The sequence below is a fragment of the Pelodiscus sinensis genome, chromosome 3, assembly GCF_052426305.1.
Source record: "Pelodiscus sinensis isolate ZL-2025 chromosome 3, ASM5242630v1, whole genome shotgun sequence".
Lineage (NCBI taxonomy): Eukaryota > Metazoa > Chordata > Testudines > Trionychidae > Pelodiscus > Pelodiscus sinensis.
In genome coordinates this window covers 118,092,761-118,117,225 of record NC_143054.1, presented here as the reverse complement: position 1 = coordinate 118,117,225, position 24,465 = coordinate 118,092,761, and the positions used below count along the sequence as shown (strand labels likewise).

Below are 24,465 nucleotides of genomic sequence, written 5' to 3'. Positions count from 1 at the left end.
CATAACACCTTCTGTCGACAGAGTTCTGCAGCTTGCTTTGTCGACAGAACTCAATGTGTCTGGACGCTCTTTGTCGACAGAAGTTTTGTCGACATATACTGTCGACAAAACTTCTGTCGACAAAACGCGGTAGTCTAGATGTACCCTATGTAAGATAAGGTTGATAGAAGGTTACACTGAGTTTTTAAAAATTTAGCTACAGTATTAGACAGTGTGTGTTGGAAGCCCACCAAAACCAGTCTTCAGCCCGCAGCTGTTTTGTATCAGTCAAATGTGGTCCTAAATTAGTGAAGCTGCCCATTGAAGTATCACCCTAGTGCAGGGGGATCATCTAGTCATGCATAAATGTGAGGTGGGATGTGTGTATCAGGCTTAACTAACAGGGCCTCAGAAAGTCAAAATGTTAAACGTCTGGGGATTTTCCATTCCTTCTCATCCTGGAAATACAAGTGGGAGTTCAGTGATGGTAGCTTTAAAGAAATTATAATTATTACTACTTTAAATTATAAAGTACCATAGATCAAATGCGCAAAGTGTTTTAAAGGAAAAAATAGGAATCTGCCTGAAGAAGCTTTTGAAATGCGACCAAAATGCATGGAGTAAGTTATAAGTCTACATATATAATGTTGAGGATTTAGTTTAAATTATTGTTTTTAAAACCTGTCCCTCTCTGAATATTGCTATTTTTGTTCTGTTTTGTTTCCAAAATACTGTATATAGTTTAATCTACAGAGTTTTTCACATGTTGTTATTGATCACTACTGAATAACATAAATTGATGGCATGAAAACATTTTTGCTTTATAATGAATTGATGTAGCACAGCCATTAGACTGCTTTGGTTTGACAGCATATAATAGTTGTTAAAGTAGATCAATGAAACTTTCATTTACCTGACTACATTATATAAAAGAAATATTCTGTGTGTAATTGTCTAACTCTTATCAAACAAACTTCTGCTTCTAATGTTCATTCTGTTATATATGTGACTTTGTGCACAATTATAGTTTATATCAAGCTTTGAAGATTCTTTTTTATTCTCTTTAGTCTTATTTCTCTTTAGTGCTGTCACAACAGCACACATTTTATTCTTCTTGTTCTTAAACTGTATTTATCTAAGACATCTTACAGATCTATGAAAGAATTTAAAAGAGGAGATGCACAGCAAAAATTTCATGATCCAAAAAACAAAACAGATGTTATAGTATGTGTCTTTTTCCCTTCCTCCCACCCCTCAAAAAACAAGGGGGAAAAAAAGAGAAGACAGAAATAAGCATAATAAAAATATGCCATATTTAAGTGAAAAAGAGATTCAAGTGGTGCTATAAGGTTCATAATAGGCCTATGTCATTGTCATTACATTTCTTTTCATGACCTGGAAGAATAACCATTGGGTCTCATTATGTACATCAGAGAGAAATATTAAAAGCAAGCAAGCAAAGCAGCATCAGTAAAACTAGATATGATATAAGAAGTCACGTGTATTTTGTATTATGTCTGTGATTATAATTGCTTCACCTGAACAAAAGAGTACTTCAAATTTACTTTGAACTTCCATAAATGTTCAAAATAATTTTAGCACTGAAAGAAAGATAACAAGGCAGTTAGATGTGAATTCTTTCTTTTTTCTTATAAAGTAATTCCACAGAGAACTGTCTAGGCCCTCAGAGTTAGGACAGAGGTTAAGGTTCTGTTTCTATTGTAACTCTTTTTCAGTTGCTCATAGTATACTTACAGTACAGATGCTGTAATTTGTTAATAACTACACAATAGACCATAACAGCTCACCTAGAGATAATAAGCTTTTAGGACTGACACATATGCACACTGCAATCAAATTTTATTCTTTCAGGAGTCTACTCAGGAAGCTTTTAGCAGCAATGTCCGTGGTACAAGACTAATATAACTTTTTGCATTAGTATGTTACCAATGCTTTTTAGAAGACTAATATTGACAGTTTAGTTGTGATTGAGATTTCTATCTCTGCAGATATTGATATTCACAGTAAACATGGCAAGTTAACTTTTTAATCTGCTGTACTTGTCCCTTACCAGGGTATAGTTCTTTACTTGGTTTTTTAAATTATATGTGTTATTACTTATATTTGTATTACAATAGCACCCAGAGACTCCAGTCAGATTGGGGTCCCACTGTGTTATACATTGTATAAACCACAAAGCAAAAGAAAATCCCTGTCCTAAACTAGTTACAATATAATTTAAGACAAGAATACTGAGCTAGATGGACCTTTGTTCTGACCCAGTATGGACATTCTTATGTTCAGCGCTTCACCACCCTCCTAGTAAAATAGTTTTCCCTAACATCCAACCTCGACCTCCCCCACTGCAAATTGAGAATATCTGGGAGCACAGAACCTCACCCACTACACCTTTCCCAGAAGCCTGGCAATTTTGTTGGCCTCCCTGAGTACAAGAAAGGTACTCTGAGCATTATGCTTGGAGTACCTTTCCCAGACCTGAAGAAGAGCTCTGTGGCTCAAGTCTTGTCTCTCACACCAGCAGAAATTGGTTCAACTGGAGATTTTACTTCACCCACCTTGTCTCTCCAAAACTTCTCTGGGAAGGAGAAACAGCAAACTGTATCCATGCCCTCTCTACAACCTTTAAAAGTACTCTCTGAGCCATAAAGTGGTCCACTACCCACTCCAACTCTGATTTTTTATTTACTCTCCACAGAATTTTTCTTGAATAGAAACAATATAGCCCCAACTTATCAGAGATGCTGGGCCTGATTCTAGTCTCACTTATTATGTCCCATTATAAATCCCCAAAGAATTTGCCTTGGTGTGAATTAGAATTAGCAATCAGAATCAGGCCTACTGCATGCTAAGGATCCAACAGCTGAATCAGATACCACATTTAGTCACTGAAAACTCTTATTCTCCAATTATTTAAAAATTAGAGCAATGTGTAGTAATCAGAATTAAGTTTCTAGGCACTGGATAGAGTAAATAACTAAAATTTTCAGTAGCTTTTAGTTTGTTTTCAAATACCAAAAGACATTCAACCATCAGCAGACAGAGCCTGCAAAAAGTCACTTCGGCAAATAAAGATCTTGAGGTACAGTAAAAATTAATTTGAAATTTTTGAATGGCTTATAATTGTGTCCTTTTGTATCTTAAAACATATAATTCTTATATGCCTGATTCTTATAATTGACAATAAGTGTACTGAATACTTATATGGTAGAATAAAATTTCAGCCTAAAGAAAATATTCATGGCTGCATCAGGAAGAGCTGAAAATAAGATTTTATGGATGTGTTGAAAAAGCATAATGTCAAATGTGTGCCACTGTAACATTTAACGCTTTGTGACAAGTTTAGTATACTGAGGCTAATGCTAGCAAAATAATCCTCCTGGGGAAAAATCTTACTTCTTTTGTCTTTTATTTGGCCAAATAGTCTAATAATAAAATAAACATTTACAGAAAAACAGTGCATGATATCTTGTATTTTAGCATGATGTCTGAGTAGGGCAGAGATTGGTGATGTATTTTATATATTTCCAGAATATCTTGAGTGCCAACAAATGCTGTTGGATAAATATCAAAATATTATATTTGACGTTGGGGTTGCAAAACCACATTCACATCCAGAGTTGTGCTCAACCAATTCAGCAGTAGAATTTTTGCTAAATTAAGTAAATGAGTAAGTGCTGTCCTTGTGAGTGAGTGCCCTCCTCCTTTTGCTTGAAGGCCTGTCCCTACTCGTATCTGAGTGCTCATTTAGAACTTTCTCTTATGAATATACACCTGGAGAAACAGCATGGGGACAAAAAAGAACAACAGACCTGTGACAAATGGGAGTACTCTAAGGCTGACTTATCATTCTATATTCTGTAAGCTGCCCTGAAGGCGCCAAACCGGGGACATAACTGAATAAGGACCGGGTGATTAACCAATTAATAAGAGGATTCACTTAGTTAGTGGAGGACAGTTAAAAGGGTGACAGGGAGAAGGAGAAGCTGGAAGGATGGGCAAAGAAGCCCAGGGTCTCAGAGTGGTGAGATCTTTTCCCCTCATCTCCTGCCTAGAAAATAAATAGAAATGGATAACATTTGTCTGAGTGGACACAGACCCATATAGGACATTATAAATAAAGCACATGCTGTTGAAACCGTATGGCAGTTTGTGAGGACCTTTTGCAAAGTGAAACATAAAAGGAAGGGGAGCCCACCCTCTAACAGTGTCCTTTTCCTCCTGGCTTCAATGCACAGAAGTCTAGCAGAAAACCCCACTTAGGCAATGTGAGGAGAAGAATATACATTCCCACTCCTTCACTTTCATCTATGAGGATAGTCAGGGAAAATGCAACCTGGATGAGTCCGCATTCCCTCCACTGTGCCCCAGTCCCTCTTGACATACTGGAAGAAAAGAGTTGGCAAAGTTTTCTGACTATTTGTCCCCCACAATGTGCATGGGAAAGGAAACACACTCTCCCTGCCCATCACTAAAAAAACATGGGATGAGTAAAGAGAGGGGTCCTCCATGGAGAGAAAAAGGACCCTTCCCAAAACACTGAGGGTATGTCTACACTACAAAGTTAATTCGAACTAACAGACGTTAGTTCGAATTAACTTTGATAGGCGCTACACTAGTGCTCCGCTAGTTCGAACTTAATTCGAACTAGCGGAGCGCTTAGTTCGAACTAGGTAAACCTCATTGTACGAGGACTAAGCCTAGTTCGAACTTACTAGTTCGAATTAAGGGGTGTGTAGCCCCTTAATTCGAACTAGTGGGAGGCTAGCCCTCCCCAGCTTTCCCTGGTGGCCACTCTGGCCAACACCAGGGAAACTCGTCTGCCCCCCTCCTGGCCCCGGACTCCGTAAAGGGGCACGGGCTGGCTACGGTGCCCGTGCCAGGTGCAAGCCTGCCAGCACCCAGCCAGCAGACCCTGCACCTGGCACGGATCGAGCCAGCCACACGATGCCCCCCAGCCCTCCGCCTCTTCCCGGGACCAGACTGGCGGCTCTTGGGAGCTTGCCCAGGACCGCAAGAGGTGGGCACCCACCTGGTCCGGTGCAGACATCGTGGACCTCGTCCATGACCTCCGCACTAGGCACAGGAAAGCGGCCATCTAGGGCAGGAGAGCTGCCAGCCTGGCCACCCAGGAGCAGGTTGGCATGAAAATCAAGGTGGTCGACTGAGACCCCCGACCCTGAGCTCTGAGCTTAGAATGGCTGTACTGGATCAGACCAAAGGTCCATCTAGCCCAGTAGCCTGTCTGCCGACAGTGGCCAACCCTAAGGACCCTGGAGGGGATGGACCGAAGACAGTGACCAAGCCATTTGTCTCGTGCCATCCCTCTCCAGCCTTCCACAAACTTCAGGCAGGGACACCACTCCTACTCCCTGGCTAATACCACTCCATGGACCCAACCTCCATGAATTGATCTCACTTCTCTTTAAACTCTGTTCTAGTTCTAGCCTTCACAGCCTCCTGCAGCAAGGAGTTCCACAGGTTAACTATTTGCTTTGTGAAGAACAACAACTTTCTGTTATTAGTTTGAAGCCTGCTACCCATTCCTTTCGTTTGGTGTCCTCTAGTCCTTCTATTATGGGAACTAATGAAGAACTTTTCTGTATGCACCCTCTCCACTCCACTCATGCTATTATAGATCTCTATCATATCCCCCCTCCTCTCCTCTTTTCGAAGCTGAAAAGTCCCTGTCTCTTTAGCCTCTCTTCATATGGGACCTGTTCCAAACCCCTCATCATTTTAGTTGCCCTCTCCTCTCCCACCCTCTCTCTTCCCCTCTCCCACCTCCTTTTCCTGGTCTCCCCCAGTTTTTTCAATAAAGAGAGATTCTATTTTTGAACACAATTGTCCTTTAGTTTGTACATCAGGAAGGGGGGCTAGGGAGGGGTAAATGGAAGGAGGTGAAGGTGGAATGGGGTACGAGCCCCCGATGGGGAGGACTGGGCTGGCTCTGCAGGCTTCTGGGGGTGGAACCTCTCCTGCAGCCCCCCAATTGCCCCCTCTCCCCAGATAGCAGCCTGCAGCAAGTGCAGCCGGTCTGATGGCCGAGTGCTGTGATGTGCCCAGTGTGGGTACTCTGGGCAATCCAAGCCAGGACTGCTTTGCAAGCGGGGCACCCCTGAAATTATCGCTGTAGTGTAGACATACCCAAGCACATGAGTGCTGAATAGTTTGAATAACTTCATATGTTAGGAACCTGAAACACAACTATGATCTATCCTGTTCACAGCAGTCCATTCTCTTTTTTTATAACACTGCTTTAGTTAAATACATAACTGTTAGACTATTTCACTGCTTTATTCTCCAGCACAACACTCCCCACCCTGTCCTGATCTACACAGCTGTTAAAGCAACAAGATTTAACAAGAAAGGCAAACTCTTAGCTTTATGCATGGTGACAATTCATTGTCCCTGGTTTCTTCATAGCTCTCCGTTGGAAAACAAAGTACAGAGACTGAATCTCTATGCTTAGTTACAATTTTTTGTTGTTATGCAGTGTAAAAACCCTTTTACAAATAATTTAATTAAAACTGGAATGCACAAAACTAAAACGTTCACATAGTCACGAACTGTTACTCTTGCCTTATTCAACCTGAGCAACAACAACATAACATAGTAAATAGAGTTTAGTGCTATTCTTTTTGGCTGTTTAGAATTATGAATCCAGGGTCGAATTTCAGGGGATGTTGGTTTTGGTTTCTGAACAGCAAATATAAAGTTTCAGGCTTAGTTGGATATCAGATACAAATTAACACAATAAGATACCATACCGATTGTTGAAAATATGTTTGATTTTTATTGGGTTGCTTGTTTGTTTTTTATAGCAGGTATGATCCAATCAGTTGTGTACATCTTTATGTTTGTGTAGTGCCAGCAGCAGACATGAGCCTTCCCTACCATTCATCTGACACCACAGCACCAGGGGAAACAGTCTTGCTCACATCCTGCCTCAGGCTAAATTTTGGAAAATGGGGCACAGTAGATAACTCACCATTTAAATTATATATTTCCTTTTGATGTGTTGTATTTGGCCCTAGATCCTGCAATTGGATACACTAAATTTGATCCTTGTGTCGGTAACCCAACTAAAGTTTATGGGGCTCCACAGAGGTTAAATGTGGACTTTTATCACAACCCTATGTCTTACAACTCCCGGAAATCCACGGCTCTCCTTCATTCCACTCTTTACACATGGTACATGGTCTAAAGCTTATTAGAATGCGTTCACTGTTTAATTCAATGTCCTTTACTTACAGCAAAATGCAGGACAATGTAGCACTTTAAAGACTAACAAGATGGTTTATTAGATGATGAGCTTTCGTGGGCCAGACCCACTTCCTCAGATCAAATAGTGGAAGAAAGTAGTCACAACCATATATACCAAAGGATACAATTTAAAAAAATGAACAAATATGAAAAGGACAAATCACATTGCAGAACAGAAGGGGGATGCGGGGGGGTGGGAAGGGGGAGGAAGGAAGGTAAGTGTCTGTGAATTGCTGATATTACTTTACTTACAGTATTTCCATGTCTAAACCTATTAGTGTCTGTGGACAGACATTTTTTGCATTTCTCAAATAGAGTAAGTAAAACAAGTAAGAAAACATTATAGATGGCATTTGACTCCAGTTAAGAGTCATAGTATTTTTGCTGCAGGTAAATAGCATAAAACTTCAAAGTCAATAACTTAGTAAGTGATTGAACAGTCAAGAGGTTTACTACAGGAACAAGACTGTAGAAAGTATTTTGCAGATTGCAGTTTGGTCCAGCTTTGTGAGAATGGTGTAATTAATATACCATGTGGTATTTTTTTAAAGACAAAAGTGGCCATAAAATTTTGCACTACAAAGAAAACAACTTACTCAAGAGTGCGGAGTATGAAGTGGTTCTAAATTTCTTCCATTGTAAAACCTGTTAACTGTGCAACAATAACTCCAAACTCTACTGCTTCACTAGAGATAATTTCTCCTGTCTATCGAATTGACTAAACTGGTTAATAATTTTCTTTTTATTCTCTCCTAAACCAAAAAGCAATAAGGGGTAAGAATGAAGTTTACTGATGAGAAAAACCCAGAACAGAATTAAAATAGAGAACTTAAAATTACCATGTTGAAAAGAAAAAAAAAAAACCTTTGCAATCTATTAATGTAGTCAAAAGACTATTACAAAACTTTACAATTTAATTATTGGAAGATTACAGAACTGCTTCAGTGCTTTTGTACTGTGTTAAATAAGCTGTACGTGCAAGGAGTAATAAATGAAATTGTTAATTTTACTATATCCCTGGGGAATAGCAGTGGGGGTTACATAATTTAGAGCTCCAAATGGATTTGGGTTTATATGCTGTAATAAATCCTAACTACATTATTAATTAACCTTGCCTCAAGCCCCATTTTGCCTTCGGGTTGAAAGACACAGTGACTAGTAGGATAACTCACCATTCACATTCTTAAAGATGTTTAGTATTGGGAGGATTTGACGATAATAGGGCACCAACGCTTCACCCACCATGTCAGCTGACACCACCAGGTGCTGGAGAACTTTGAGTGTGATGCAGATGACCTGTCGGTTACGAAGGTTCAGTGCATCTGTGATGTAGAAAAAAAGACAGGCAGAAAGCAGAAGAATTAATTTCTAGAATGTAAAAGGGAGGGGGAGAAGCCCTCTAATGGACAAATTTAATTAAACTATACTCTGTTGGGGATTGTAAGTGGGCCTTTATTAGCCCAGCTTTGAAAGATCCCAGAGATGGATTGCAGCCCCGCTGTTATAAAACACAGCCTTGTCTGATTGTTATTTGTTCCCACAATTTGTGCTGACTCCTCACTAACCCCAAGAATGCAGCTCATTATTCTCTCATGCTGCCTGTGTTACTAGTCTGGTGCAAATAAATAAATAATAAAAAAGAAAACCTCAGTTAGTACCATCGGGGCCAATGGAACTGCAAGACAACCTGTGAAGGTTGACAACAGATACATTCTAGTGCAACAATTAGCCTGTTTGTGAGTGTGTACCCATTTGCTTAGCTATCATTTTATTCATTTCAATTAACAATTCCTGCTATTCTAAGAGCTAGTACAATGAGGCAAATGTTTGTAGAAAAAAACCTGTAGGCTTCTTTTAAAAGACACACATTCTGATACAAAAAAAGAAAGACTCTGTCTTGCCTACTTGAGATTTTGAGTAGTTGCAGCTGAATTTTCTCTTTGCATTCAGTCTCATGACATTTCAGAAATACTTTTTGTCTCTTTCTTCTTGGTTTTAGTAATAGAAGAGAAGTTAATTTGCTTTCCCTTTTAAAATTTCAAAATGACTTAATAATTGAAATAATCCACATTTTGGAAGCAATGGCCACATATAATACTCTAAAGTGAATGGTGTTTGACTCTCCTCTGACTTCATATTATGCAGATGTTTACATCTGTGCAAAGGGAGTACAAAGTCAGTATAAAATTATAGATTTTCACAATAAATAAGCCCAATATTTTTAAACAAAATATTTATTTCTGAAATAAGCCTGATAAAATAATTGATCACACCTCCTTTCATGATAAAGATGTCAGACAAAGCTAGAAAAAGTAATATTTTGTCTATATACACTGTCAAATGTTCATGAACTGCACACCACACATTATTGGTAAATATCTTTAAAAAAAATCGAAGTTACTGATTAGTTACTGATTAGTCTGAATACCAAAGCTCACACGAATAGTATTCAACATCGCTGGTGTTGAGCTATGGAAGTATATATGAAAGCCCCATCCACTGGGGGTTTAATAGTATTCTCATGGTAGGATGATATCATTGACACTGTCTGTATAAATCAAGGCATACTTCAGGTTACATGGGTTCCTTCTCCCTAGTCTGAGGAGTCCTGAAACACAAAGAGCTTATATGCAGAGGAGAAGATGGGTGGGTAGTATGAATGCAAAGAGACGATTCTTGAAGCCCACCACTTACTGGTGAGTAACTTTTATTTCTTCTTTTAGTGCCTCTGTACATTCTCACTAATGGGAGATTAGCAAACAGTGCCCCCATCAGAGGAGGATGAGGAAGGAGTTCTAGGCAAAAATGGACTATAGTACTGCTGTGTCAAATTGAGCTCCACTACACAATGCCAAGTCCAGTGATTAATGCTTAATGAAAACACAGACTACACACTATGCTGAAGCTTTGAAAAGCTCTATCACGAGATTCCTCTGGGTGAGCATGAGATCCGAGGAGGAAAATGGGCAGGGACACATATTGTGATAGAAGAAAATGTGTGATAACTAGGCATAAAACTACGACGGGGTTCCATGACAACTTTCTCTCCGTGTACTACAACAGAGGATGGAATGGCTACCCAGGCTCTGAGCTCACTAAACCTCTTTTCAGTTAAGAGCTCTGTTTTGATAGACAGATAATCTAAAGGTGTCTGGATCAGTGGCTCATAGGGAGATCACATTAGCATAGTAAATATTAGATTCAAGTCCTAGGTCAGAGGAAGTTCTCTCATGGGTAAAGGCATCAGTCCCTTTAGAACACATAAAACTGTGGGATGAGACAATATGGATTTATCCCTGACCAAGTTATGATAAGCCAATTTAACTGACAAATGAACCCTGAGGGAAGTTACTGCTAACCTTTGTGATTTCAAGTATAATAGATCATATAAAATTTCCTTTATTGTTACTACTCTACAGCACTCTTTTGAAGAAGGGAGCTTATATCCTCCAATAGGAGTTTTTCAAAAGAGAAGTCCACAAGGAGATTTGGGAGTAGAAGGAGAGTGGATACAGCCTAGTATGTAACTGGAGTAGGCAACCATCTCTGATGGACTCCAATACTCAAAAGTCCAAAATAATCTAGGACCAGGCATTGAAGAAAGACGAGAAATGAAGTCTGACCTGCCAAGCGAGAGGGGTGTGACTCTGGAGAGAAGTCATGTTTGGGAGTCTGAGACTACATGCAATAAGGGATTTCTTTAATGTGTTCTTTCTGTATTGTTGCTGAGATGGGTACTCTGTTGATGCTAAATGGTGGTTTGAGGGTGTGTTTCTGAAATTAAATGTTTGTATGGCTTGCTTTCTTTTAACAGTAGATGTAGACTAGGAAGTCCCTGAGACCAGGCTATGATTTTAGTTTTAATCTGTATCTTAATATCTTACTGAAGAGTACAAAGCAACTGCAAAGAACTTGGCTGAGGGGAAGACATTAGCAAAATATTCTTCTTGGGCAATTTACAACCCTCAGATACAACTAGATCTACATCCTTTGGCACTGCTCTGAGGAGATAATCATGATTAAAGATCAGGCTTTGCTCTAGGCTCAGAAAGTAAGAGACAATTTTCCCTTTAAGGGCCACAGCCTTTTTTATGTCAGGAAAACACTCAGGAACCAGTGCAAGTTCATCCAGTGGTCACTGGCAGCCAGTGATGAACATGGTTTGGCAGCAATTAAAAGAGCCTTCATGGATTCCTAAACGAAGGACAACATGAGTAACTGATGAGGATCCTTCTGAAGATCTTTCTGCACTGAAGAAGTCTTTTTTGAAGAAAGCATACAGGACTCCCTTGAACAGACCCACAGAACTTGCCTGGCTGGTTCTGAGAGGAACCCATGTTCCTCCATAATGTTTTGAATTGAAGTAGGTGGAAAATACTGTTTTGGATCAAGCAGTAGAAGCAAAGCTACTAGCTTTGATGGGGATTCAATAAAAAAGATATACACGCCAGAGCGTTGTCTTAAAAATTAAAGTCTTAGGTGAAAGAGTGTAGGCAAAAGCTGACATCATCATTGGGAAGAAGCCCCCAAAGAAAACATGCCAGTGATAAAAAGGAAACAATGCCACTTCTCTTCTTCTCCACACATTCCCTCCCTATCTTTTCTCCTTTTTCCCTGTAGCAGCCACCAGAGATGTGGAAGTATGTTGTTTGGTTAGGATACCAACCAGTGTCAATTCTAAGCTTCAAAGAAATTGTTCATCCTGACAGTAATGCTGAGATGTATCACAACACTGGTGTGACTGTCTAAACGGAGTTTACAGTACTGAACAGTGTTGAGTGGGAAGCTTAGCTGTTGTTGGTGTTAGGTTTGAGGAGGTAAACCTTAGGCTCAACCTTAAGGATGTGCTGAGGCAAGAGTGTCTGACTCCATATGAATCTTAAGACTCTTTATGGAAGACCTCTGCACATACATGGATCTCAAAGTTTCCACAGGAGTATCAGAGTAACAATTAGAAGAAAACAAGCTAAATACACTCACAGACAAGAGAGTTAGTTCTGTTAGCTCTCAGTGGCAAAAGAACTGAGGTGTATATAGACAGAGCCAATAACATCACTCTAACGAAAGAGTACTACTGTCTTCCCGCTCTCCCCTGGATGTGGCTTGTCTATACGTTTCCATAGCTCAGTGCTGAAAGTGCTAAGTCCCATTAGTGGGAATGCATAAAATCCCTCAAAGAACTACATTTCCACTTCGGTTGCCATCACCTAGAATCAGAAGCGAGGCTCACAATTCCAGTCAGAGTAGCAAAAATATTTAATATTAAATCTCATTGCAGATGTCTATAAAACAGAGTCATGGAAGAATTAAGGGTATATGTATCACACATATACTTCTTTAAATGCTAGCTTTATTTACACATATGCACAAAGTGTAGAGTCCATCTCTAATAGGACAATTTCTATTCTGAGCTGTACTTCTGACATTTATATTAATTTCAATGGTAGCAACATACATGCAGCAAAAGAAAGAACGGGCTCATAATGTCCCCTGTCATGGCAATGAGTATGGTATAAGAATAGAATAGAATAGAATAGAATAGAATAGAATAGAATAGAATAGTTCAAGCTTGGAAGCCTCTACATTGTAGAAAACTGAAGTGCATGCTAGGGAGATGCTTGTAAGTATCAAAAATTAGATCAAGTTGCCCATCCGACTTATTTCTAAACTTTTATGTTTGGTATGCATAGCAGCCTTGGCTAGCTCTGGGTCCAATTATGCTAGGCATTGTATAAAAATATTATTATTGTCAGTGTCTGCTCCAGTGTATCATTTGGACCAGACAAAGTACATATTGGTTTAATTTTTTAATCTGGGAATTATTTTCTGTGAATTGTTGTTACTGCATTCTTCCACACTAACTAAAGTGTGAAATAAGTGTGCCTTCACAGTGGCCACATACTTTGGAGAGCTTTAATGCTTTCTGTCAGTCAAAAAATGCCTGCAGTCAGACTTCCATGAAAGTATTTGGATAAGGGTCACTATATATGCCTCAAAAAGCTGAAGAAAATGTAAGCCATCAAAAGTGCTCTTATTGAGAAAGCAACCTGAGCTATTGTGTCTTGTTAGAATCCGCTGAACAAGGTGGGACCCTTACAGATCTCCACAAAGCAAGTAAGTCAATAACAGTCTATTCTGAGTGCTTGATAATTAAAAGACATCCTTCCATTTCCTAATTGCTACTTAGAGGACTCCACTCCTCTAATGGTAGGTAGCTCTTTTCTGCTCAGCAAGTCTGCACTGTAGTCATTTGATTGTGGGATTCTGCTGAGCAGCAATTTTAGGAAGAAAGAAAGAACTGTTTTCCATCTGTATGTGGGATGGGTTACAATGAATTGATTGTCATATAATTGAAGATGGAATAGTTCTATTTGGCTATCTGACTTGTGCTTTGGCTGCACTTTTCTTCAGAAGGATAGTAATATCTGCTCAGATATTACTTTGATAATAACATACATAAGCAGATAGATGAAGGGAGAGTCCCTATAATCTTTCCCATGTAAAATACCTCGTTCTAGGGATCCATCTCTTAAACAATTTATATGTTACAGGTTTTCCAACTTTTGTAAAACACTTTGAATTGTGCTACTTCTCTTGTAAAGTTCTACTTTAAATAATTTTGTGTTTTAATGAATCCGTCCCATTATTGCAACATTTTTTCTGAAGTTTACAGTAACTATTAAATAGCAAAGCAATATTAATAAAACAAAGCATAAACACATGATTTTAAAAGGTTAAACCCAATCTTTCCTCCTTTACTTTTACAGCACAGTAAGAGATCTATGTGGATTTTTAAAGTAAATTTGCAGCGCTGTTTCTTTTTAAGTGGTGTTTTCCAGAACAGTTACTTATTAAAATTAGTTTTAGAAAACCCCAAAAGCCTTGAGTTTAATGTATTATAAACAATTCACTGAAAATTTTCAAGGAAAACTTGCTTTGTCGTTACAGTTCATTACCAGTATCTGTAAATTCAGAATTTGCAGGTTTTCCATTAATCTAGCATTAATGTATTTGTTCTAAGAGTTGTAAAGCTGATATATATATATCCTTGAGTAATAGTTCTTAATAGTTCTAACTTCTGGGTGATTTGTATATAGGAAAAAAGAAAGGTCAAACAATGAAAGAATGCACAAACTGCTTTGCTTTTATCTAGCCACAGTGAGAGTTAACAAAAGAAAAATCTGTCTGTCTGTCTATGGATCTAACCGGATTGTCTTTGTTAAAAACATCTAGTCTGATATATTAAAATTAGATCTTTAAGAGGATCCACTCCATAATGGGGAAGAGGGGGGATTATCTGCATTCCCTTGTGAGCAAAGTCTATTAATCCTAAAGAATGTGATACTATGAATTTTACAGTATCTGACATCTGACACACGAGATACAGGGGCCTCCAAACTGTTAGACAATCAAAACATCAACATAAATGGCTCACCGGTATTTATCGCCCAGAGGTTAGAACTATTATTCAGGAAAAAAGAAAAGAGTTGAACAATGGAAAACAATTTCTAGCAGAGAATGAACAAATTGCATTGCTTTTATCTAGCCACACTGTGAGTTAACAAACAAAACAAAATCTCTCTCTCTGCTGGGCCTGTGTTTTTCCAGCAGTGATGTTGCAAGTGAAAGTCTACACAACAACACAAACTACTTTTTCTACCTTTTCTGGGGGTTTTTCTTTCCCTTTTGTGTGTTTGTTTTGCTCTCTCTCTTAAGAAATTGGATTAGATTTTAACAGCAACAATGACAGCTCCAGCTCATATCAAATAACTTCCCTTCTTTCCACCCAACAGGACAGTTACTACCATCTTTAAAAAACAAGGAGGTCACTCCATCAAAAAGCTATCTCCAGCTAAAGGAAAAGGGGAATAGTTAAAATAAAAGCCTTATTTAGTACTTTATATTTCAAATGTTTTAATTGCTGCACCTTCTTTTCTGTATCTTTAGTTAAAAGATAAAAAGATGTATAATGGTGTTTTTGCGGTCATATTAAGCAGGCTAAAGTCTTTGTATGCCAAACACCGAACCTTGTTTAAAACTGTTTAATGTTGGACAGCGGACTGGGTCATGTTAACACCTTTTGTTTTGTCTCTTTTGGCCTATATATTCCATCTAAATTAATACAACAGTTCTCTTGTTTTGTATTCCTCAAAAATGATATGTAGCCTCAGAAAAATATGTTTGCTAAGGCTTGCAGCTCCTACCCTGCTCATATTATCTTTCAGCACAAAACACTCACATTAAGGAAGTATGTCAATTTTACATGTGAGTAAACTGAGGCACAGAAAAGCTAAGGTCACATAGTGAATCATTAGCCAAGGTGCAAACAGAATTTAGATTCCTGATCCAGCAAAACATTTAAACATATTAATAGTCCCCTCAGTTGCATATATATCTAATTGCATTGATGGACCAAGGCCTAACAGTTCTGACTCTCAGGGTGCATCTAGACAGCATCCTCATCTTGAAATAAGCTACGCAATTTGCACTATGCAAATTGCATAGCTTATTTCCAGTGTATTTTGAAATAACTTATTTCAAAATTTGTACTGTCTTCACAGCACCAAATTTCAAAATAACATGCTCTTATTCTCCCACTTTGTGCAGGACTCTCCAAACAGATCCTCAGTGTCTACATTATAATTAAACAGCCTGCAGCCCCAAGCCCTGGGCCAGTCATGGGTTTTTAGTTGCAATATAGAAATATCCTCAGTCTCTACCGCGAAGACAGTTTTCACTCCCCAATAGCGATGTCCTGAATTATTTTAATAAAGCAGTTAATTATCTCTATTTATTACTTGGATAATCCTTTCAATAGCATTTCTGTTAACTTTTCAAAAAGAAAATTATTGTGCTTTATAGCATCCAAAGAGGGCCACATGTGGGAAAGGGTATCAACCCCTCCACTTCGAAAGCTGGGAAAATGTTCATGTATGCAAATACTTTAATACAGATAGGAAAATACTGTACAAAGCCAACTTTCTGTACATTTAAAATGATTAACCCTATGTTCTCCTTCCATTTTCACTTATTTCTTACTTTCTCTAGGGTTGACAGATGGTTTCAACAAAAATACAGGGCACACTTGACATTACATCACAATCTACATTACATCTTATTTAGAAAATACCAGACATTTATATTTTCTCATTTTGTTTCCTGAACAGAAAGCTCAAATACTGATCTGTCCAGTTCAAAACCAGACATTTGGCAATCCTAACTATCTCCTCAGTATCTTGGTGAAAATTTTCCAGTGTTTTTCATTTACCATATTTTCTCCGAAACTAGTTTTTCTTCACATTGTCTTTTTCCTGATTTGGCCTCCTTCTGCTTTCTCCATTCATATGTTTTTATGCCTTTTCTCCTTCTCTCCCATTTTTGTCCCTATTTTCCTGCAATTACCCCCCTTCTATTTCTATTACACATTTACCCCCCCTTCTATTTCTATTCCCTTTTCCGCTCTATTTCTAACTTCAGCCCCCATAAGTATTAAAAGTTGATTGAATGATACAGTTAATTTTCAGATTTCACCCTCCAAATGTGGGTGAGATTACAGTCAGTTTGGAATAAAGCTTTTCTTATAGAACAGGTCAGGTAATTTTGTAGTGGTTAGAGGATGGCATTAAATTTAAGATAGAAGGTAATAAGAAAAAATCCCCTACAATATCTGGAAATGCTGAAGTAACATTTTCTGAGCTTCAGAATCCAATCTAAGTCTGGTAATTGCCAACACACTTTTTTCAGCTATTTGATGTAAATGCTTCAATACTTCAGAATCAGGAAAAATAATAAACAAAAAAATCAAAGACATTTGCTTTCTTTGAATGCAAACCATGTCTTCCAAAAAGAGGTAGTTTGTTGAGAATTAGTTTTCAATCTGATTTTAATAGTGTCAGGATTTTTTTCTTTGAGATTATAGTTAATAAACAGAAAGTCATCAATTTATTAAAGATATGCTTTATTGGAAGGTAAAAATATCCAGTCAAGGAAGGTAATCTGTGAGCACATTGGATAAATATGGTTTAAGCTTTCTGTAAAAGGGGAAGTGCACAATATTACCAAGCTACTCAATAACACGAAGATATCCAAGGAAAATAGTATTACAATGCAAATCAATTTTTAATAGTGGTTAAAAGTAATAACCTACAGCCTCCCATGCTTTATGCAACAGTGACCCTGATTTAATAGCAAGTTTTAAATAACTATATTAATGCCCATGAAAGGAACTAACATTTTACAAATCAATACAGTGGGGAGTCAGAGGAAACAATCACATTAATTCAGAGATCTATGAGGACATTAGAAAGGACTCTGTAGGTCAGTCTAATGTTCTGTCCTCTTTTCTCGCATATTTCTCTATATCTAAAGCCTATAAAAAGGTATTTTTTCTTAGTGAAATTGAGTTTCAACAAAGCTTTAGATATCCTTGATCTAGTCTGTCACAGCAGAAATGTTTAAGTATAGTAACATAGTCTCGCAAACTAAAATTCCATTGCTGTTTGAGATGGAACTGTTTGAGTTCACTTCTGACTCAATCAACAATGTTACTCTAACTGAAATTGTGTAGAAGCAGTATTTCCATCTAAGATATATTTTTAAATAGCAATATGAATTCTCTTGTACTGTAATATAAAAACATATTTGGGTGCCTATGGAACATCTAAAGTGGACTATACACAGTTCCAGTTACTGCTCCTTAAAGTAGTAGTCCACAGGCATTACATTTTTGTACATTAGCTTTCAAATGTTATTTATACTTTATTCTGGCAAATTTAAAATTTAAAGCAATAATTCTGAAACAGAATACCTATAAATGTAATCCTTTAGGAATGTAAAACTGTAGTTTTTCTTAGCCAAGTAAATACTTCAATAATCATCTTTTTGTTCTAGCCTTGGCTGACCATGACTACTAAGGGCCATGATCCATTGGATTGTAAATTAAGTGCTACTGTAACTCAGGGCTACTGTAACTGAAAATAAGGAAAAGCAAATATTCCTTAAAGAGGACTTTGTCCCGCACCTAGTCTGTGCAACAAAGCAATTGAGTAGCAGGGTCTTGAAGAACTATTTTAATTCTAAGTTGAAGTGCCTAAAAGGGTATTATAAGGAGGAGGGAGAAAAATTGTTCTCCCTAATCTCTGATGATAGGACAAGAAGCAATGGGCTTAAATTGCAGCAAGAGAAGTTTAGGTTGGACATTAGGAAAAATTTCCTAACTGTCAGGGTGATTAAACCCTGGAATAAATTGCCCAGGGAGGTTGAGGAATCTCCATCATTGGAGATATTTAAGAGTGGGTTAGCTAGACATCTAACAGAGATGATCTAGATGGTGCTTGGTCCCGCCGTGAGGGCAGGGACTAGACTTGATGACCTCTCAAGGTCCCTTCCAGTTCTAGTACGCTATGATTCTATATACAGTACTTTATAAAGAATTGATACAAACTGGGAATTCAGGTTGGAATCAATACTTTCATGTTAAATTTTTGTTTTGGTATGATGGTCTGGATTCTCCTTCTATCTTTGCCACACATTGTAACCTGGGGCAAGATTAATCTTTTTCTAACTCTTTTTCACTTTCTGTAATATGAGGATAACAACATTATCCTGCCTCACAAGTGTGAAGACATTCTACTCTGAGTTATGCATCAGAATTTGTACTTCTGCTAGTTACTTTTTTTTTTGGTGTGAAATTATTCAAGAGATTCAGTAGACTAGATTTTGGTATCAAGAAATTGAGTTTTTCTATCCAATGAAGGGAGAATTATTCCAGTGTGATTTTGTCAATATATACTTTATCATGAATTTAGAGATAGCAAAGTCTCATGTACAGTGGTTGAGTCTTGCTGGAATGCTCTGGGGTACTGTTCTAGCACTTTTCTAGGAAGAGGGAATGGCGCACTATAGCATGTGATACAGCATTTCTAGAGTGAAGCACTCATCCACTGCTCATTTGGTCACATCATCCATTTCTTCCAATCCTAATCTTCTATGATTCTATGATCTTGTTGCCAGCTCAGGAAAACTCCCTGCAGCATATTCTCAAATGTTTGATCCATTCCCAGTCTATATGATCAATGCAATGGGGCTTTCTTTACTTCCCTTGAAAGACAACAAAGGGTTGTCACAGCTTTTGCTCTTAGGAAATTTTTCCTCATCTTCTTCCTAAATTTTCTATTTTTAATTGAATAGTATCACTTGTAGGAGTAGCTTTGTTGGACAGTATGATGGGGTGCACTCACCAGCCACTGGAAAGGAAGGAATTAACTCAGCTCTGAAGGCGGAGAAAGCCATACTCCCTTAGATTTACTGGGCATGCTTGAGCCCAGATATAAAAGGGAGCAGCTCAGCTCAGAAGGAACTGGTGGCTGGAGGGAGAGGACCTACAGTGCCTACTCCAGGCAAACCATAGTGACTGTCCAAATGCTAAGGCACTACAACACAGGCTGAAGGCCACACATTCCCAGGATCCAGAGGCAAACAGGAGCAAACAAATCCCCAACAAGGGAGTGAGAGACAGAGATCAGCGCTGGAGCTGAAGTGACTGCAGCAGGAAGCAGCCCAGGGGAAAGCAACAGCTATCTGTTAAGTGAGCCAATGGAGGGGAGAGTATGGAGGGAGGGCCTGGACCCCCCTGCCAAGGGATATAACTGCCTCCCCTATCTCCTGTCCCTTGAGAAGGGACTATGCAATCCTGTGAGTTGGATAGAACTTATCAACTTTGGCCTTTGGGCCACACTACCCCATGAATAGGGGTGAGTTACTGACTCTTACATTGAACTGCACTGCCCTGTGAATAGGGACGAGTTATGGATTTTAGCCATTGGGCCACATTACTGACTCTTGCTACTGAGCTGCTCTGCCCTGCAGATAGGGGTGAGTTACTGACTATTGTTATTGAGCTGTGCTGCCTTATGAGTAGGGGCATGTTATTGAATATAGCTATTGGGCTGCACTACCCTATGAATAAGGGAGAATTACTGACTCTTGCTATTGGATTGCACTACACCATGAATAGGAGTGTGTCATCGGCTCTTGCTATTGTGTCCCCCATCCCCTAGTAATCGGGACAAATTTACTGACTCCAGCTATTGGGCCAACCGTGCCCCATGGATCAAGGTGGGTTTAATGACTTTGGTGGATAGGCCACTCACTCGTAGAATGGTGGGCAGAGCTATAGGCATGGATTGGGGAGAAAAAGCTCACAATTACACAGGAGCGCCAGAAGAGAGATAAGCACACTCACTCTGCACTGGGTGGGGATGTCCCCAACCATATCATAGACACTTTTAAATATTCTTTCAGAATATGAAATGATGAATGGCAATTATATTTGGACCTAACATGCATTATTTTAATTCTGTGTCATGTATTAGACTAATGAATTGGGGGTTTTTTTGCTATCACTATCTTGCTTATCTTCAGCCATTGCCTAGCTATACTATTGGAAATAAATTGTTATGAGAAAAGTGATTTTCATATGTTGATTAAATAATGTCATTTTTTAGTTTGGGTTTGCACTGGTCACAAATTGTGAACTGTATTAAGGAAGAACATGTAGAGCAGGCAGAGAATATATTACTCTTTATAATAATTATAAATATGATACAATATCGCTATGTTACATTTAAATGTCTTTTAGAAAGCTCTTCTTAGTAAAAAAAAATAGACTCCAAAAATTTAACTGAAAAAGAAATAAAAATGAAAAGTAATGACTGTACACTGAAATAATATTGAAAACAAATAAACTAGTGAGTACTTGAACATTTTCTACTTGCCAAAATTATTACATTATTTAAAAGGCTCTCCGTCAGACCCACGTATATATTTATATGCTGATATCTCTTTCTAAGCCTGAAAGTTGTGTAGTAGATTAAGCTACTGTGAAGCTACTTTAAAAGTACAGTGGGTCCAGTCTCCACAGAGCTCTGTTGCAGCCATCATGTTAAAAATCCTTCCTGCAGATACTTTCACAGCTTCAAGAACCTTCACATTTTATAACTAACAACATACTTGAATGCTGCCTATATTCAAATATTCAAAATATTATTTTTAAAACTTTACAATAAAAATGAAAAAAATGACAGAATACCTCACTTAATAGGCTGTCTCCTCAAATAGAGAAACTAAAAGATGATTGGAAAGTTTTCATAATTCCTTCAAGAGCCTAAACCACCTTGCACTTAATTCCTATAGTGCATTCTTACTGAAGCTATATTGCTTTCTAACTTTCATACTGCATTTCAATAAAGAACTGGTTTTAAAGTTGTAAATACTTCCAAAGGGAATGTTTTGTAAAACAAAACATTTAAAATGAAGCATCTTGAGTTAAGCAGTTGCCCAAATGTAGGTATGTTGACAAGAAATGCAATGAAAACAGAGGGAACAAGGAAGAATTGTGTGTATAAGTAGAAGAAGAAGTCTAGTTAAGACAACTGTAGAATAAAAAACTTCTCAACCTTTTCCTGCTATTTTCTCATGTCTTTTGAGAGGAGCTGCTTTAAATAATGGATGGATATATTTAATAAGTATACCAAAATCATGCAAATACTTCATTTCAATTTTCTAAAGGGAAGACCCACAATGTAATAAGAAAAATACATGCTAGACAGCATATTTTCTGGGATAGCTACATATATTAGGGGATTGAAGGCACAGGATTTCTGGCCCCATACCCTTACCATATACTCAAGTTTCCAATAATCTCCTTGAAATGCACAACCTGTCATGTTTTATTGCTTAATTAGCTACTTGTCAAAAAGTGACACTATATACATTCACTGCTGGGTTTTTTCCCCCCACATGCTCACTTACTTTTTATTGGGATAATGAGCTGAGGAATGACAGGAAGAATCTTGTTTCCCCCATGTTCCAGCATGTCATGGATTCCTTGCCGAGCAAAAAACTCATAGGGAAATGTCATTTCACAAAGCCCATCAAAAAATAGAGGCAGATAGTGATGATAGTCCAGTTTCTCGATCTCCACCTGAGAATGCACACAGAAAAAACAAACAAACAAACAACCGCATGAGGGTGACTGATATATTTACGCAGAATGACCAGATGTCCTGATATTCTGGGTTTTATCTTATTGGCACCTATTACTCCATATCCCATCTTGGTTTTTCACACTTGCTAGCTGGTCACCCTAACTTCATGCCACATTCACAAAGGGTTTTAATAAGCAACTACAAAGTCAGTGTGTCACAGGAAAATATCACTGTCTCTCAACTTTGGTGTTTGGCATGATTCTGAAACTCTACACATTTCTGTTGTCCTTTGAATACATCCAAAGTTTGAGAGTAACTTGATGGAGCAATAACCTTACCATGTGGGGTATTATTTGGAGGGAGACAGTGTCCTCTAAAATAATGAGATTTTTCTGCCTTTCATTTCTTTCACCACTAAGAGGCCTGATTTTGCAGACTTTCCCTAGCCAAAGGGGACCAAAGACTACTGCCTCAAGTCTGTTAATGTCATTCTGAGCTGAGATAAGATAGATAAGAGCCACTTCTTCAGTGATGCACTTGCTCTCCCCAGAGACTGAGCGACTTGCCTTCAAAGTGCTCCTAGATCCTACTGGCTCATGAAACAATAGACCGAGCTTGGGGCTATGTGATATTTTTACACATTAAATGATTGCTATTTCTTTGCTAACAGCTTCCAAAACTAATATTGGAAATGGAATTTCTATTTTGACAGAGTTTTTAAACAGGATATTTATCTACAGTTGTTTACAGTGCTGATGTAGCCATGTTGGTCCCTGGATGCGGGGGAGACAAGGTTGATGTAAGGTATGAATTTGAATTACACAGAGCTCAGAGACATTTATTTCCTTCCCAAACCTGAAGAACAGAAATTACATAACATTTCCACTCCAATGCATCTGACAAAGTGGGTCTTTGCTCACCAAAGCTTATGCCCAAATAAATAGGGCATGGCTACACTACGGGACAAGGTAGAATTAAGATATGCAACTTCAGCTACATTAATTGGGTAGCTGAAGTTGAAGTAGCTTAACTCAACTTTTGGTGTTGCCCACGCTGCAGGAAGTCGAAGGGAGAACACTCTCACTTCTACTTCCCTTACTCCCTGTGGAAACAGGACTACCAGCATAGACCAGAGTGCTCCTCTCAGTACTAATTAGCATGTCTTCATTAGACCCACTAATTTGAACTCTGAACGATCAACAGCAACATCTTCGATCTTCTCTGTAATGTAGACATACCCTTAGTTCTTAAGATGTCACAAGACTCCTCATTGTTTTTATTAAGAAATAAGACGTTGATCTATCTATCCAAGATTATTTGATTGAGATCTTCACTCCCATTTGGCTCTAAACTCCTCAGTGGCTAAGGTTAGCACAACTTTAAAATAATTCTGTTTTCTGACTGATGGCCTCCCACAGTATGGAAGCCAGAAATGTTTTTGCATTAAATTCCGTGGTGAGAAACCTTTTGCTTTTGTGTTTATTATTTAGGTTTGAAAAGTGGCTATTATACATATGTTCTGAGAAAAATGCAATTTTTTTTGTTTATGCTCACAAATTCCTTTTTCTTTATACTTCCACCCACAAAAATATTCTGAATTAAAGCTGAGATTCTTGGCTGAACATGCTCAAAAACTGCCAGGAAACTGTTGCAATTTTGGGTTTCATGAAGAGTCTTACAATAGCTATTATAAACGTATATACTGGTGACTATGTATAAATTGTAAGGGCCAGATAGAAATAGATTCCAGTGGCAGCCTTACCTCTGCACATTCTAACTTTGGGTCAGGCTTTTAATAGTATTTTAATATATTCCAATAAAAAGTGACCACAGTTTAGAAACATCTGCAGTAAAAACTTGCTACCTCATGGAATAGAGATGATGCTTGGACTATTTTACAAATGTAAGCTTTAAGGGGAAAATTCCAAATGAGAAGAAAACAACATAACTAGTTAAAAAGCAGTTTGTTAGCTCTTCAAGCCTTTAAATGAGGAAAGCAAGGCAATTGGACAGAACTCAAGGGACAGAAGTTTGGTAATGAACACCTGAATTGATATATAAATCATAGAACTTTTTCAATTTATCATACTTAATTTTTATACACTATAAAGCAACTCTGGCATTTAGAAACTACTCTTCCAGATATACAAAGAAGTAGGGCTTACATTCTCATATAGTTTAATAAAATCAATCTCAATTGATTACTTAATGTAAT

General features: G+C 38.1%; 1 protein-coding gene across 4 annotated transcripts in view; it reads right to left on the bottom strand.

Annotated features, from left to right (window-relative positions):
* Nucleotides 1-24,465, bottom strand: part of PACRG (parkin coregulated) — a 485,180-nt gene that overhangs the window by 157,031 nt on the left and 303,684 nt on the right. For all 4 annotated transcript variants that reach the window (XM_075924585.2, XM_075924583.2, XM_075924582.2 and 1 more), the window contains 2 exons: nt 22,075-22,246; nt 8,436-8,585 (listed from right to left, as the gene is read on the bottom strand). In XM_075924585.2, the coding sequence (XP_075780700.1) occupies nt 8,436-8,585; nt 22,075-22,246 (322 nt within the window). The remainder of the gene's footprint in view (nt 1-8,435; nt 8,586-22,074; nt 22,247-24,465) is intronic.